The following is an 18017-nucleotide window of genomic DNA, read 5'->3' as shown; positions in this document are numbered from 1 at the left end:
TTACGTACATACACATTCACGCCATTAAGTCCGTCCCGAGCGTCACCCCGCCCACAGGGCAACGCTGAATGGAATTGAAGAATAGAAAAAAAAAAAAAAGAAAATCAGAGGGGGTCCGCGGGTATAGATAAGAAAACATCAATCAACCAAAAAGCGCCAAAAAGGACGGAAAAATAAAAGAGCGCGCTGCTGGGGAGGGTTTAAACATGTAATTAATGCAGACGTATCTAACAACACCCGCAGGCAGCATATATATATAATAATAGTCGATCGGTTGACATTTTTTCCTGACACGTTACCGCAGAACAGAGCAGCAGGAGCCATTCGTTCTACATTATATCCTTTCTAAAGATAAGCGAAGAAAAAGAAGAAGAAGAAGAGGGGGGCGGTTTGACGCAATGCCAAGTGAAGAACCCCGGCGAGCAGTCCAAGTATTAAAAGACCATTAGTGCTCTGCACTAGAGCCACCGCTCTCTTGGATATGTGCTGCTGTGTCTGTTGCCTTTTGCCCAGCCAAGCCCCTCATTGGCGTCATTCATTCATTCAGCTCTACACAAACACACATACACAAAAGCGCAGCAAGATGTCGGGGGGGGGGGCATCGGATTGGAAAGGCAAAAGAGAGAAGAGAAGAGTAGAGAGAGAGAGATAGATATATTCGGTAATGGACGAGTTTGTTTTGTGTTTTTCTACGTTCGTCTCGGATTTGTTTTTCTATCGTTCTCGCTCGCCCGCCATGTTGTTATTTGCTGCTTTCGCTTGTATTTAAGGTTGTTCTCCTGCTATACGTATATATATGTTTTTTTTTTCCGGTGGGCAATAAGACCCTTTTTATATACAGTATATTATTCCCGGCTCTTTTTATTATTTTCTTTAATAATGTTGTTGTTGTTGTTGCCCGAAAACGTCAGAGGTTAGACTACATGTTGTTGTTTTTTTTGTAGCTAGACCCTTTGGCGGAGGGGCTTCCTTGAATCGAACGAACAAACAACAACAAAAGATGTCAACAGGAGGAGGACGTCATAGGTCGGACTTGTTTTTCCCGCGTTGATGGCGGCCCAATTCTGTACACAGCCCAAGTCATATCCGTTAGTGTTGGCCGTGGGGGTTATATTCGATGATGGCCTTTTGTGCAGCAGTTTAGATCTTTGATGGTTGTTTGTCGATTTGTCATCAACCGGCAGTGCTGCTGTGTCGCCCGGACATCTCACTCGACTGGACTGGACTGCCGGCCGCGGATGGATCGATCGCCACATCGATCCAACACCCACAGTTGCACACAGCACACACAGCACACACACATGTCTATAAGCGACGTCTAAATCCCTGACAATTCCGCATTCAACGTCAAATAAAGGCCCCGCCGTCGCTTCGGCTAGCTCTCTCTCCCCCGAGTCACTTGGAAACAACACCTTCCTTTCTATATACAACATCGGCCAGCTATATAGCAGTACTATATAGTAGCTACAGCGCAGCCCAGAGCTGCTATATAAATGGCATAAAAGGCAGCGCGCGGTGGCACGGTGATGGCCGGTTTATTCACGTAACACAGCACAGCACACAAACAGCACAGCCGAGTTGAGTGACTGCGCTCTTTGTATAATAATACACGTCTGACTCTGATAATACGCACACACACCAACCCCGAGTGGCTCTTTAGCTGTTTGAACAGCTCTTTGAGGCGTGTTCTATAAGACTACTGGCTATGCCAGTAGGTATATAGGATAGGACACATACAGCATTATGCGGAAAACCTATTAGTAACCTACGGCGTCACATGCGGTTATACGACTCGGCAATCTCTTGCGTCACCTTATACCGCGGGACTAGTATGGGCCCGGCCAGAAGAAGAGAAAAGATATTAGACAAATGAGTAATGAAACTCTCAGATTATTTACAAAGACAGGAAAAGGAGGACCTTTGCCGGGTTTGCTTTTTTTAATTATTTTCACGAGAGAGAGAGAGAGAGAGTTGCGGCTGTGCACTTGTAATAGATGCGATGGCGCGGGGAGATGATCGTATTGTAAAATTAAAATCATTGGATAAATACCCATTACCCATTCATTCGGAGATATCATAGCGGCAAACTTCCCGCCCAATCTAAAAGCTGCTTCGAAACAACGGCCGGTCAGCCGCTAGTGTTTCACCGGGGATAACAATACATTGAGGAATATTACTAGGCTCTAGTAGTTAACTCGTGAAAATTGCTAACGAACATTGACCCCTTGCATAACGTTTTTTGTAAATTACTATCACTATAACTATAGGTCCAATGGACAGGCACTAGTAATAGGGTCTATGGTTTATACTTCACAACTTAAGTTACAGTTGGTAATAGATTCATTAAAGGATTAATTTTGATTTAGGTCATGGAACTGATCTGATCACACTCCAATAATGTTCGTAATTCATTGCATGGTTTGTGGTCCTCTCAATGACAATCCTAATACGAGCCATTAGAGAAACGGAGTCATTTCAGCTTCACTATTAAAATTTAAGGAAAACTGCCCTGGATATGTTGAAATATGATTAAATGTTCTGTATTGCGTGGGAGGAGCGCTTGAAATTGGTGCAATATCGTAATAATATGAGACAGCATGTTATGTGTTAGAAATAGCAATGCATTCGACATTAAAGTGGAATGCTCATTAAAAACATTCGCGAACTATAGGGGTGTTCGACATCTATTTTAACATTTTTTTTCCATCGTCTTGCTTATAGCAGTCAATTTAACTTTTCGCCTGCTATAAGAGCCTTAGGCATTGCGCCTGGTTTTGTCTGGGCTATTACATAACCATCCTATTATTATGTGAAGCTGTGAAAGCAGGCGTATAAATATAGATATGTATTACGTATGACGACCCCATTTCATTATCGCGTATAGGCCTATATATGTATAGAAGAGCGACGCTGCTGTGGCATTGTTATGAACATTGAATTTCAAGTCTCTGCGGAGCACAGCGGGAAACTATATCACCTTTTGTGTTCCCTTTTTATTTGTTTTTGTTTCTTTATGGCCTCTGATTTTTTCGTAGCCGCCCATCGTCTCATATAAGAGCGCGCGCTACGGGACTGTTAGCGATATAGTCTTATATAGTTTTAAATGGGAACTTGATCAACACTGTGCGTAATAAACACATTTCTTTATGGGCCTTATATATTCATCTGAGATGCCATTTTTTTTTCATTTAAATACACAAGCCCTGCTCTCTTTCTCTCTCTCTCTTCCGTGCATGTGTAATCTATAGACGTGGTGATATTGATTTGGGAATTAATTTTGGTAAAATATATAGAACAGCATCTTCTCTCAATCATTTATTTTAAAACAAATTCTTCTTTTCTATTTATATTCGTATTTTTTTCTTTTTGGGGGGGAATGATTGAATTTCAATGGTTGACGACGCTTTTTCAATTATTTGCCGTGCTCGGCAAAAAACCCGTCAGCCGTTCAAATCGTAATTAACCTCCCGGGTCTCCCCCGCCGTCTTGGAATAGAAAAAAAGATGTTTAACAAATTTTATTTTTCTTTTTCCCCTTTTTTCTGAGTTTTTGAAGAACTAACTTAAAAGCGCTAAAGTTGTTTCTCCATCTCGGCCGAGGGTGCGCAACTATTATATAGAAATACTATGCACGGTAGATTTTATTTCTTTTTCTTTTTTTGAAGTGCTGAAAAAAGGGACGGGCTCCATCGGTTCCATTGGTGGGAATCCCTGCGCCGGATAGGAAGAAAAAGACAGGCAGACAAGATATGTCCATATTATCAATGTATGGAAAAAGAAAAAGAAAAAAAAGAGAAAAGAAAACTCATCACCATAAATAACGAGATGCTCCCGGATGCTCCATAATGCTGCGTGGGATGCTGCCAAGGATGCTGCTCAATTCAAAAGACTCGATCGCTGGCCCCGGCCGTTCGTAAAGATATGCTCAAAAATGGAAATGTGAGATAAAGGTATATAATTCAATGTTTTTTTTCCTACTCTTCCGGATAGGTATATTTGTATTCCTAGTGCGCTTGAATAACTAATGAGAACGAAAAATGATGTTATTGTGGCCAAACTTATACGCACATGTCAAGATCGAAACAACTAAATGTATAGTATATAATAACTACATAGTATATAGCTATATAAAGAGAAATCATGTCTCCCAATAATACACAATGTTCGCCCCCTTTCAACCTGCTGAAATCAAAGCTATATGGATACGCAGCCAATAGAAATACTACTATAGGCGCGGGCTATGCTTGTCATTTTCTGTAAATGAATATCGAAGGCCAAGAAAGATGAGATGAACGAAAAAAAAAAATAATATCTATAGAAAAGAAAACAATATTTTCGCGGTCCGTATATTCAGATATAGTATATACTCTCGGGTGGAAGAAAGAAAACGGGGAGACGGCGAAATAGGTTCCCTATTGCGATAAATACGGTCTATATAGATGTCGATGTATAAATATTACATCGAGATGGGATAGACATTTCATAATAGAGAAAGAGAGAGTCTATATAGCCTACGTAGCAGAGTCTCGATATATATTGTTCAGTGTAACGGCCTAGAGACTGATCTAGCCAAACCATTGGCTATGTAATCGATCTGCCGCTCGCTGTTTCTCGCTCTTATTCGCCATGTCTCGCTCTCTTTTGTAACTTGTTCTTTCGTTTTCATATCTATCGAGTCTGCTAGCTAGTCTGTGCTGTGAGAGAGAGAACTGTATATAGCTCTGGCTGATGCTATTGGCTTGCATCTCTCGCCTTTTTCTTTTGCCTTCGCTTGGCTCGTTTCGTTCGCTCGTTTTTCAATCGATCGATCCGCTCTCTCGATCCCCCGCGCTCTTATTCTCTCCCCCACCCATCAGACGATTCGCACAGCAGCCAAAGTAGAGTGGAGAGCGATAGAGGATTGATTCTACTCCATATAACTCCATTTTCTTTTTCTAAAAAAAGATTTTCATAGCTGCTGCTGCTCTATAGCTTTTAGGTATATTTCCATATAATATTATACAGCAGCTCCGAGTCTTACGTATGTCTTACAGACGCTATCAGCGAATGAATGAAAAAAGTCCCAAAAAACTTCCACGCAATTATTTTCATGCAAGGCCCCGCCCAACCTTATGATGACCGCCTATTTTTTGTGTGCCCCCATCTTCTACACACTACAAACAGCCCGGTCGTCTGCTGGCTGCAGCTCGCGTTAGATCCTCGGTCCGCCGCTAATAGATATATAGAGAGCAGAATCGAGAGGGAAATAAGGGATCCTGTTGTCGCCTGATGCTATATATATGGCTGCTGCTATGTGCCAATCGATTCTGATGTGCTGTGGCGTTTCTCTCTAAACGTGATGGGTCGGCACATTATATCATCGGCGCAGAGAAGAGAGAGAGAGATGAGAGACGAAAGATGAAAGAGATCAGCTCTAGACCCCCCCCCCTGTGTTTTTAGAGAGAAAAACGTCTATATAATATAAATCTGTGACAATGCTGCTGCTGCGAGGGGGAAACCAGGAGCAACCGACCCACACAGGCAGCATATCCCATATCCTGATGATGATTGCTGTTCTGGCATGTCGCCTCCATCCGCCCGTCTCTCTCTCTCTATACTAATTATGAATCTCTCCTCCATGAAATGTTATCCATGAAGCTATAGAGAACGAGATCCTTGCAACGGTGTATTATATTATCTTGGCCTTCCTAGATATAGGCAGGAGGATGATTTTTAAAAGGTTCAAGTCATAATATCTATCTATACAGTCTGCTCATATGTCAAACGCGCATGTATAGATATTAGAAAATAGAGCGCGGGATACATGTTGTGTGTGCACTCTATGCAACGGTGGCCTGTTGTGTTCAACGGAGGCAGGACAGGCATGTTCGCTGATATTTAGTTTTGCCGGGATGATTCGGGTGGCAGGGCATTATTGATCGAGGTGTGTCTATACTCTTCCCCGTGTCTCTCTTGTGTATGCATGTCTATGATATTAGCACTATAACCAGACACAGCTAGCACAAAGAGAGGTGGCACCAAATGCGCACACATTTACCATCAGAAGAACGGAGAGCAGAGAGAGAGAAAGTGCTGGGTGGCATTAACGGCCGTAAGTTCGTGAGGTACGCAACGAGCGTGATGGACGACGGTTATTGGTCCCTACCTATAAATATGGGAAACGCTAAATATCCTGAATAAATAAAGAAGACTAAATAGCTACTACATACAATTCGTCCGGGACAAAAAAAAAAATGGCTTAGATATAGAATATGGAACAAAATATAGACTCTATAAGCTTTATACACATTTCCAGCAGCGCAGTGCACGCGCATCATTTTCTTTTCTTTTTGGTTGAGGCCAATCGTAAATTCTAAAAAAAAGAGAAGAGGATGTACACAGCAGTTGCCTCTCAAATCTGCATAGGAAAGAATCAGCAAAAAGGGCGTTTTTCTTTTTATTACGTATAAGTCTGTCCTTTACTCCACCATTGATGCTATACAAAAGGAAGGAAAGTGTGGGGGAGGAAAGGTTGAAGGGGTTGTCGATAGCATACAGTCTTAAGCCTATATATATACGTACCACGTAAATACAGGAGAGATATCTCTCTAAATATTTCTTATTATATATACCATGCTGTGGAAGATTGTGTTGTTATATAGATTTCCTTTTGCCCTTTGATTCTCCTGGCCGCTGAAATATCCCTGTCGTCGTCGTCGGGTTGGAAAAGAAGAAGAAGAAAAAAGAGAATCAACGGACTGTGCTGGAACGGTGCCAACCAATCGTTGGCAAACATCTCATCGAAAAGCATTGTGTCGTCGTCGGTCCTCGCATTCTCGCATATGAGATAGACGGTTATTCTCTAGCTCCTTTTTTCCTCCTTATATGGCCAACCCTTTACTCTCCCAGCCACCCCACCCCACCCATATTGTGTATAGATATATACCCCCGGCCCGGATGCCATCAGCATCACCGTCGTGCTGCTGCTGCTGCTCGGCGCTTTCCCCGTCAAATATGTAAGGATCGAAGCTGCTGCTGGGTAAGAGAAGCCTCGTCTCTCTCCTTCTTCCATTTCTCTGCGGGGCCACAGTCGAGAAACTTATGTACGACGACAATGTTCCATATACACAGAAGCTCCTCCTTTCTGTTCATGTGTGTAAATTCCTTCTCTTCTCTCAGAATATAAATTATATTCTCCGTCCCCAGCAGCAGGAGCAGCAGATAGCTATACACAGACACACAACTCTTATACAAGACAAGTCGGTGATTTGCCTTTTTTGTGTGTGTGTGTGTTTCCATCGTTCTTCTTGCGACTAGCTGCTGCTGGCTCCCTACTCCCGCATTCTCTCGTCCAAGAGTCTAAGCAGCACAGCAGGAGCAGTTCATGCAAAAGTTAATCACAGCTGGCGGTCGTCTCTCCTTCTATTATGCTGAATCGCGCAGCGCTACTATAGAGCTCCTCTGGCTGGCTCTTGTATGTGTACTCGCTCTCTCTCTCTCTTTCTCTCTTGTTTGCGCTATGCTTCGTTATTATTAATTTCACTACTTTTTTTGTTTGGTTCCTGCTACCCCTCCCCCCCTACTTGCAACTGAACGCTGTAGCGGAAATGGCATGCTCGTCTTAGTTCCTCGAAAAAATCCACACCAAAATCGTTGTCGCAGATTTTGCGTGTTGCAACAGCAGCTGATGGTACGGGATCTACTTTTTTTCTTCTTTTTCTTTTTCACGAGGGGGGTTTAGCCACCATGTCAAGTTGATTGCTGTTTTGTAATTGAAGATGGTTATATAGCTCCTCGTATCTGTAGCCTCCCCATGCAAAAGCTCACCCCAGACAAAGCCAGGCGCAATGCCTAAGGCTCCTCTGGCAGATGATGGAAACAAATGTTAAAATAGATGACGAACACCCCTATAATTCGTGAATGTTTATAATGAGCATTCCACTTTCATTGTGAATGCGTTGCTATTTCCACCAGATAACGTTCAGTCTCATTTTATTTCGATATTGTACCTAATTCAAGCGCTCTTCCCACGCTATACAGAATAGCCAATCGTGATAACACATATTCAGGGTAGTTTTCTATTAATTTATATAACAACACTGAAACGTCTCTATTTCTATCAAGTCGCTTTGACTTCCCGAAATTTCAGGTAGAAGCCTCTTAAGAGGGTTGGAAAGTGATGTTCGATCACTTTCCTACCTGATCTTTCTTTTCATGAAAAATAATACTGATGAGAGCACAATCAGATGTTATTCCATGACTAACAAAAAAATTAATCCGTTAATGAAATGAATACCAGCTGTAATTTAAGTTGTGAAGGATAGGCCACAGATCCTATTACCAGTGCCTGTCAATTAGACCTATACTTGTAATGATGGTGTTTTACAAAAAACGTTACGTAAGGGGTCAATGTTCGTTAGCAATATCTACTAGAGCCTAGTAATATTCCTCAATATATTGTTATCCCCGGTGAAACAAGAGCGGCTGATCGGCCGTGGTTTGACGAAGCAGCTTTTACATTGGGCGGGAAATTCGAAATATCAAAAATTCGCCGCTATGATATCTGTTATCTGATTGCTATTCCGAATGAATTGGTATTTATCCAATGATTTTACAATATAATCGTCTCGTTTCCCCGCGCCATCGCATCTATACCAAGTGCGCAGCCACAACTCTCTCTCTCGTACAAATAATAAAAAAATAAAACCCGGCAAAGGTCCTCTATCCTATCTGAGTAAATACTCTTAGAGTTTCATAACTCATTTGTCTAATATCTTTTCTCTTCTTCTGGCCGGGCCCATAGTCCCGCGGTATTAGGTGACGCAAGAGATTGCTGAGTCGTATAACCGCATGTGACGCCGATGGTGGATCGAGCGACGGCGGCACAGCAGCGGAGAAGAACTTGTGCCGCGTGGTCGCCGGGCATCAGCTGACTGCGGTCTTTTATTATTTGAGAGAAGAGATAGGCAACGACGAGTCTGCTGGCTGCTGCTCGCAAAGTCTCCAAACATGGTCTAGCACTATCACGCTATATAATAAATGCTCTCGCTCCTATATATATAAGCAAGCAAAGGGTCTTTATACCTCCTCCGTTATTCTTTGGGGCCGGGCGACTATATATCTCAAGCCTTTAATACGGGCAAAAGGGCTTTTTATTTGATGGGTTGGGCCGTACACACGAAAACGAGTTTTGCGCTCGTTTGTTCTCGCTCGAGTTCCAAACGACGCGAGATGGCCGAGAGAATTCGTTTGGCCATCCACTAGACAACATATATACGTTACTAGTAGTAGTAGCATAGACGCTAGCCGCTAGCTATATAGAAATAGCAAGAGAAGAGTAGTATTGGAGCTGCCGCTTCTGCTCCTGCCGTCGCTTCTTCTTCTTCTTCTTTTCTGTATTTTATTTTATTTTATTTTGCTCCAATGAAAAGAGATGAACGCCAACATGTTATATAGAGTCAAAGCTTCTGAATCCATTCTTCTTCTTTCTCTGTCTCTTTTTTTCCTGGCTGCCTCCCGACTTCTTAGCGACAACAGCCTCAATTTCTCGGAAACCTCTTGAAGTTTCAGCATTATTGCCTTAGATATATATACGTACGTATCTATACAGCAGCCTTTCCTTTTTTACGGAGCGAGAGAGAGAGAGCGGGAGAGAGAGAGAGAGTTTTTGACTGGAATTTATTTGACATATTTGACAAGAGAAATTGAACTGAAAATGATTGAAACACGGATGACCAAGTTTCTCGAAAGAAAGAAATCGACCGAGGCGACGGCGGCAGCACACACAGTCCAAAACCCAAAGTTATGGATCGTCGCTTGATATACAAGCGACACTGAGACCTTGTTAGAGACTTTAGCGAATAGAAGAGGATCCGAAAAAATAAAACTCCTATAGATATTGGGACACGTGAAGCGCACACAGACTTCTGCGGTACATCGAATAGTATATATAGTATTGTACACATCAAGAGAATATGATATAGTGCATTTGACTGAAAGTACCAACAGCAATGAAATAGCGAGATGAAAAGGGTTTTTCGCATATGCCCAACTTTTTCGCACTTTCATCTTTTGCTTTTTGCTTTCTTCACATTATGCTATTCATTTTCGTCCGTTCGTAATATGTATAAGTTTATATGCTGCGACACGGTATTATATGGATGTAATGTAAACATACTGGGCGGGACCAGTCCCACTCTTAGCATTTTGTATATAGCCCATATATATGTTCTATACATAGTATTACAGCAATCATAAGAATATGTCAGGTTTTGGGCTTAGTCAGGAATTTCTCTATTTTCGTTCCGACTACGTTCGCTGTTGTCGTGATTTACTGGAAAAGCTGATGAAAGGCCATCTGAACAATATATAAAGAGCAAACTATGGAAAGTCGAAATATAAGGAGACGGCGAGGATATATATATTATATGATGGCGAGTACTTATCTGGCACAAGAAGGAGAAGCAACTCTCTTTCTCGAATGGACTTTTTCTTTCCTTTTCGTTTTTTTTTTTTTTGCTCTTTCGATTTGTTTCCCGGTCGTCCCCCCGCCCGTCTTTTATTATTATTGTTACTATTATTATTATTATTATTATTTTGTTATTTGTGCGATTCGGCCGTCCGTGAAGGCTAGATGCTATATAGTCTGCCATCTATATATCCAGTCGAAAGCATCCGAACTATAGGCTACAAGCGTCGCTCCGTATTAGAGATATAAAAAGGCACGGGGACCATTATTGCTCATACTACATCACATCAACCTCTCCCGATCGTCTAACGGTCGAATGCCAGCAGCAGCATCAACCATCGTCCCCCCCCCCCCCCCCCCCCCTATACTACATACAGCCAGCCAGCAGCCGTTTGCTAATATTTTTATTTATTTATCCATCCTGCGTGTAGGAGGCTATATCTCTACGGCGGTCTGCTGGCGGAGAGAGAGAGTGTTAGATGAAGCGGAGCAGCAGCTGACATGCTGTTGAACCGTTGCCGGAAAAAAAAAAAAAAAAAAAAATCATATAATCCTCGTCGTCGTATCATTATTGAATTAGACACTTTGGACGACCTACCCGTATAACGCATATGGGCAGAAGAATTGGCTGGACCGCGCTCGACCGACCGACTAGCGCTAACAAAATATTATGTAACCTATATAACAAATTCTTTGGCTGGATTTATTTAGTCGTCGAATTATTGAAACTACTGTTGTCACCCAATTTATTTGAACATAGACTGATTGTCTATACTGTAATTTCATTCCAAAATTTAGAAATCCACATAATATAATGAGCGCTCTATTCAAATGAAATGTTGTCCTATTTGAAAATGTACTAGACAAATTCGGCTGTCGCTGAGAGAATGGATGGATTCCCCACCCGAAGTGGAAAGGATATTGAGGCCATCCTATAGCCTAGTTGTCATCTCCGAGTCTTCAAACGCCAACTCTTTCATATAGGTTTTGCTGATTAATCGCCAAAAGTACATGAGGGGAGCGCCAAGTGAATATACATCAACCGCTGCATGGTGAGTTGTCGTCGTCGTTAAGTCCCAATCAGTATTATATAGCTAGAGAGAATATATAAGAGAGCTATAGACGACCGAGACCGAGTCCCCACCACGAAAAGCGAGCGAGGGATGTGTTTGTCGGGGCTGTCATCAAGGCAAGGGCGGAAAAGACTAGACTCGTTGACTTGATTGCCGGTTATGATGATGACCTCTCATCACGACGACGACGACGATGATTGGCCGCTGCGCTATAGAGTATAGACAAGCGCATACATATACGTGTTAGCCGCGAGTTATTATTATATGCTGGTATGGTGTGTCCAAAAAATATACACTCGGCTTGGTTTATCGTTATTATTTAGACCGGATAGATGTTATGTGTACTGTTTAATTTCCTTAGATATAATACCCAGCAGTTGTCCACGTAACATAGACTTTGGCTGTATATCTATATGAGAAGTCGATATATAGGTAGTACCTATACATCCATCCGATCCGTCTAGATCTCTCACAGAGCGCCGTTAAGGACACCCCGTGTCTATGTGTCGACACTTCCCTTTTTCCATCACGCACTGTTTCCTTTCGTTCCGCCAATTCACTCGATGACTATTACGGCTATAGACGGTAGTAGTACGTGCTGTGCTGGAGTCGCGAGTACACATTTCACATTTTAGATGGCAGGGAAACAGTCCTGAAGAATCCCCCCCATACCGTGTACCATGTTTTCAACGAAGGATGATTGAATAGAGACAGATAACACTTTAGCCACCAGCATCAATATTGGCAATAATCGTTCGACCGGACTCTAGCTATCAAACTATGAAAACTAGATACTACTGGAAGCCAATAATTATGGAATATCAAAAGCACGGTTCTACTATAACAAACACATTTTTCTGTCAAATATTTAAACAGGCTAAAAATTGAAACGTCTGTTCCATAACCAATAAATCATTTTCCAACTCTTACATTTTGACTTTAATTTCATATAATGCGGCTCCATAGCGCTATATGCCTATATGCGTGGGTTCTCGTATGTAACAACGATGTGAACAAAGCCGCATCACAGTTAATGTTTTCGCAGTTGATCCGCTGCCGTCATCGGGGTGGAATCTTAGACAAAAAGAATCAAATGTTGGAACATTGAAATGACGAACTCGTCACAGCAGTGCATGGCCACATCGATCACTCATGTTCGTGTCACGATCGCAGGCAGCTAGCTATACACGGGAGGGAAGACGACTGGGGTTATTCAATACATTTGCTCGGGCACGCCAAGTAGCCTACCTTCTAATACTATTCGCCGGTCTACCGCGATTCCGTCAACAGAGTTTTAAACTTGGCACGCATCAACAACTTCAATGTCGCGAATTGCCTTTTTTTATCTTTTCTCTTGCGGGGAGACCAGGTCAGTGAAGTGAATTGATTTTTATTCGTCTAGATGTACGATAGATATAGATGCATCAAAGGTGACTTAAAAATAAGTAAAATATGTGCACGCGTTTGAAAGATTCTGTTGGGTTTTTCATGGCTGAATAGCTTACTCGAAATCACATTGCACTCGTCGCTCCGTGATTTTGCATGACACATTAGCACATGAATTTACCACAGCAAACGCCGTAGTCATGTCAGGTAGTGGGGTGCTCAATTAAAAAATTCTACGATAAAAGCCAAAAGGCCATCTAGCGAGCAAATCAAGCAGCCTCCAGGCGCGTGATCCAAAAAATTGCAAAAACCTAAACAACTGTCTCTTTGGCAATTTTATCGACGTGTATTTTGCTTATGTCTCAACCAATATTATGACGATGAAAAGACAAATCTGTCTGCACAAGATTCATCGTCGTACGACGCGAACATCACTGAGTTTTCAAAAACACATTGCCATCAGAATCATAAAAGTAAAGAAATATATTATAAATGCCAATCGATCTAGTCCGTAAGCGAGCAGAAGCCACTCGAGTTCCGCTGGATTCATGGCCTCTACCGCTCCTCGGAAAACAGGAGCTTGTATCCGTTGATCTGTTGACGTATTGACCAAGTTGACATCGTGATCTCCTGCATCGACATGCAAAGTGTAATCGTCCGTGCTCTGTTGTTGACGCGATGTTCTATCGCCGTTAACGCGGTTCACCTGTTCATTTGAAAAGAAATGAATTAAAATCAACCTAATTTTGAATAACTTATGAAGAATTCATACCAAAGTAATTATCTGCTGCAATCCCAATATTTTTCCTGTGACCCCCGTAAGAATATTTTTAATCCAGTAAGGAGGTCCATACATTCGGGGCGTTCTGGTCATAGTAATTGTGACTACTGCAAGAACCAGTGACAGTACCACCATCACCAATGTTTTCGATAAGTAGGATACTAAAGATTCAAAAAAATTAATTTCAAGATTACACAGTGAAAACCAACTTTTCCAGTTGTTTGAAAAACATTGAAACGAGAACTAACCGACGAGAGGCATGTGATCGCCCATGGGTGGAAGCAAGCTGCTTAAGTAGATCAAAAAAATACTGAGAACCAGCAAGTTAACCAAACCTATTAACACCTTCTCCAGAGAATTAGGAGGCAAAGCGAAGGTAACCAGCGTCAGCACAGTAAGCACTATAGATACGATTAACATAAAAATCAATTAGACTTCTATTCACAACCTCTTGCACAATCTAATCTGATTATAATAAAATTTTTAAAACTAATCAAGTGTTACGGAAAACTAAAATTCTAATGTTTCTAGGTAGAAATGATATGTTTACTTAGAGCTGGCACAGTAACCGTAGCTATGTATAGCGGTGATTTTCGTCGAACGATGAAACTGAAATGTGCCTCTGGATAGAGATAATTAGAACAGCTACCATCATTCTCAGGACAATCATTAAATTTATGTATGCTGGCGTTGAATTCTTTTAACTCCCATTGTAAATTTGTAACATAAAGGTTGTGCGTATACAAGGCGTTCTCTGGTATCTAATGTAGAAAGAAAACATGCAATTATAACAAATTTTGATTTTTAATTATTGCTTCAGATAAAACTACTCTAACCAATTCAGTATCGCCGTAAATATTAGAGAGTTTCAGGTCTATTCCCAAACTGAAAATGTAAAAAAAAAAAAATAGTTAAAAAGAAATCGCAAATTTTGATGGAATAAAAAAGAAACATTCTAACCCGCTGTGAGTCCACGATCCGATTATAAAAGTGCACTTCTGCGTATCCCATGGCCACATGCGGAGATCTGAATTTTTGTTCGTAATTTTTTGTTTGAAATGAAAAATAACGCATTATTATCAACAACGACCATCGTCTTCTGAAAATAAATTATTGCATACCAAGAGGACACATTGTAGATAACGAAATGGGTGGGGGAGCCAACATGATTGCGCCATCAGGAAACACCAAATTTGACGTCCCTTCACCGAAATGAATAATATCTGAAGCGACGACACTAAAAGTTGTTGGTTTTAAAAACAAACAAACAGTTATATATTTAAATAGGATAGAAATGTCTTTGGCGCACAGTGTGCTATATGTAAGCGTACAGTAGCCTACCCGTTAAACAATTTCAAGTCAGGCTGCCAAATTGTATGGCTAGGGAAATGCAGGAGAGTAACGTTTTCATACGCAGAAGAATTCCATTTAAGACGTTCATCTCTCCAACTCTATTGACAAAGTATAGGAACATTTTATTCGTATTAAAATAAATCTAAAATAAATCTTAATTAGTAATTATTTTACCATTTTAAAAGTGGAATGGATGTCGAAACTTGACGTTAGTTCATTCTGTTCAAACAAATTAAAATAAGCAAGATGCGCTAAAAAAAATACGACCGCTATTCGGTTGCATAGGAAATAGTAGTTAATCCAAAGATTTACAAGGTCGAAGTGGACAAGACTCAATCCTAGAAAGACAGAGACTGGAGTACGATGATCGGTGGCGGGCCTGACATCTTTGTTGTAGGTTGCAAGCAAATTTGCTTTCAGTTTCTCTTCAGCGTTGTAATAAGATTCTTCTGATTGAGGCCCTAGACTTCCGTTGTCTTCGGTAGACGAGTTATCGGAAGGTGTCAGCCACGACGTCTTTCCTGTACACACACATTTACTTATTTTTCTTTTAATCATACAAAAAGATAGAACAACCTCCGAAGTCGCAGTTTTGTATCCATTTAGCTACGGTTGATGTCCAGCTGGAAAGGGAATAGTAATGAACCGGCAAGGGATCGGCGTCTTTCCAATGGAAATATGGTAGTGTCTCACCTTCTCGTCCGACTTCAATTTCCCCCTGACGTGCCACAACCCAAAATCCTCGAAACTCAGAGTCGGAAAGTAATGAAGGCGTTTTCACCGCGCTAACGGAACGCCCTGTCATGGTCCGTCGCAAATCTTTACAACAAAAATGATTTGTAAATATAGTACACACAAGAATCTGTGCACAATAGAGCAAATTCAAACCTGTGTAATTGTTGCCAGAAGCCCCGATGACAATCTCGTAAAGGGGATTCAATACCAGTGGCGACGTTGTAAGTACAATATGAGCATCACTTTTGGCCATAACACGGAAACGTAACTCCATTGTTCCATCGGGACTGGAGTGTAAATGGTGGAACTGTGAGTAGCGGTATCCGGTAGTAGTAGTAACATCACATCCTTGAAATTTAAATAAATTTGCATAATTATGTTACTCTTCTGTGCATGAGAAATGTGTAGCTAAAAGTTCAACTGGACGAGCAATTAAATGAAAGAGTTACCTGGTGGGATTTGGCTACTACCAAACTCGACTAAAAAATTTAACAGGATAAACCACTGCAGCATGTTGTCCGCTGTCTGCTGTCGTTACTGTAAATGAAAATTTTTCTAAACAAAAAATGCCAAAGCCTATGTATCACTAATAAAATATATTGTCGACTCGCTAATGAAATGGTACGCCCCTTCCGTCTTTGGCCGATTGCACCCACTTATCGCAATTCCCAAACGGGAAGCCACCATTCAGCTAAAAAACATCGGACTTCGGATGCTTAAGTGGTAAACTGAGTACTACGGCACTGTGCTGGTGCGCGCTGTACTATTTCCCAATATGGATTAGATTCAGCGAAGTTCATAAAGTATCAAATAATTAATTAAATTTATATAAACGTCATTAAACGTGTTTTATGAACATTTTGTATCTATCATGAATTTGGATCAAGTTTGAATCTGAATCCAAGACTATATATGATTCGAGCATTGCAAAAAAAGGATGAGAGAATAGTAAAATTCAACTTACATTATTTCGCTTGCTCAGTAAAGAAATCGTACTTGTACAGGTAGGTTGTTAGCAGGTTTGAGGATGTTATTTTCAAAACAAAGCTGAAAGCTTAAAGGAAATCGAAATTTTTCACGAAATAAATCAAAAGTTGTTTAGCATAGTAATTGTAACGAAATAACCTAAGAAACTATTCAGGGCCACTACTTCATACTTAAACAAAAACTACGCTGATTTAAACTAAGTGTGAATGATTTTTCTTTTATTTCCAAGATTCGCGCAACGCAAGAATACAAAAAATGTGTAAGTTGACGAGAGGAAAATCAGGGGACGTTTTCCGTCTTGATGTAAGAACGCAAAAAAGAGCATTTACATTTGCAGTGACTATCGTCTCCTCCTCTCTCGTTTGTTTCTGAAATAAGAAATATGAATATTTGATAATAACACATTTTACATTTATATTAAATAAATTACTTTTTAGGTCCTTTGACAAAACACCAATCAACTGAAATTTTTTGTCCCAAAATTTCAGATTCATTCAGCTTCTCCAGGGCAGCTTGTGCCTCCTTGAATGTTTCATACTCAACCAATGCATATCCCTGTTAAAAACCAAACAATTTATACAGAAGCTTAAAGGATGGTTATTATGTGACTTTTAAATACCTTGAGAAATCCAGTCCTACGGTCCAAATTCAAATGAATATTTTTAATTTCTCCAAACTCAGCAAATTTATCATGAATATCTTCTTCTTGTGCTTCTTCATTAACTCCTGTAACAAATAAAATCCATCCTTCGACAGCTGCAACAAACAAATGCCATTTTAATTTGAACTAAAGGTATTGTTTGAAAGTTTGTCTTACATCGTTGTGGACCAGGTTCATCATCAGCAGCATCAGCATCAACTGCTTCATAACCTTTAATCTCTTCTCTCGCCTCATGTCCACCTCCAAAGCCACGTCCTTTACGTTTTTTGGCCTTTTCTTTCAACTTTGCAACTCCTTCTACAAAAACAGGAACACAAATTGCATCAATAGTACTATACCGGTAAAGACGGTTGAAGCAAGGTTAGATGTAGAAGGAATAATGATTGGGGACAACTAACAGCGAAAAAAGTTATTGGAGCAACAGAAAATAATTCGATAAAAATAACTTACGGTCGCCATCCTCATCAAATTCGAATTCATCTTGATTTTCAATATCTAAAACGTCCGCCATTTTTTGGTGAAAGTAAATTATGTCAAGCCACGCTGTTGTTACCTTTCCAAATTCCAAAGAAAAATTCCATGGATTAGAAACGCC

The 18017-nt window shown here is 40.8% G+C and overlaps 2 protein-coding genes across 2 annotated transcripts; both read right to left on the bottom strand.

Moving 5' to 3' along the window:
• Positions 1-13238: 13238 nt before the first annotated feature.
• LOC124320757 (acetylcholine receptor subunit alpha-like) lies at positions 13239-16417 on the bottom strand. Its single transcript, XM_046783646.1, has 13 exons — positions 16224-16417; positions 15928-16122; positions 15616-15858; positions 15352-15560; positions 15214-15258; positions 15028-15137; positions 14808-14923; positions 14647-14713; positions 14523-14571; positions 14237-14447; positions 13935-14087; positions 13678-13847; positions 13239-13611 (listed from the first exon to the last, which is right to left on the bottom strand). The coding sequence occupies exons 1-13, from the start codon at positions 16285-16287 to the stop codon at positions 13348-13350; spliced, it is 1896 nt and encodes a 631-aa protein (XP_046639602.1). The 5' UTR covers positions 16288-16417; the 3' UTR covers positions 13239-13347.
• Positions 16418-16958: 541 nt separating this feature from the next.
• Positions 16959-18017, bottom strand: LOC124321173 (RNA-binding protein 8A-like). The gene is made up of 5 exons (XM_046784079.1): positions 17873-18017; positions 17579-17719; positions 17381-17517; positions 17192-17316; positions 16959-17129 (listed from the first exon to the last, which is right to left on the bottom strand). The coding sequence occupies exons 1-5, from the start codon at positions 17931-17933 to the stop codon at positions 17102-17104; spliced, it is 492 nt and encodes a 163-aa protein (XP_046640035.1). The 5' UTR covers positions 17934-18017; the 3' UTR covers positions 16959-17101.

This window comes from Daphnia pulicaria, chromosome 1 (assembly GCF_021234035.1).
Source record: "Daphnia pulicaria isolate SC F1-1A chromosome 1, SC_F0-13Bv2, whole genome shotgun sequence".
In the NCBI taxonomy this organism is placed as follows: domain Eukaryota; kingdom Metazoa; phylum Arthropoda; class Branchiopoda; order Diplostraca; family Daphniidae; genus Daphnia; species Daphnia pulicaria.
This window is presented reverse-complemented; position numbering and strand designations above follow the sequence as displayed.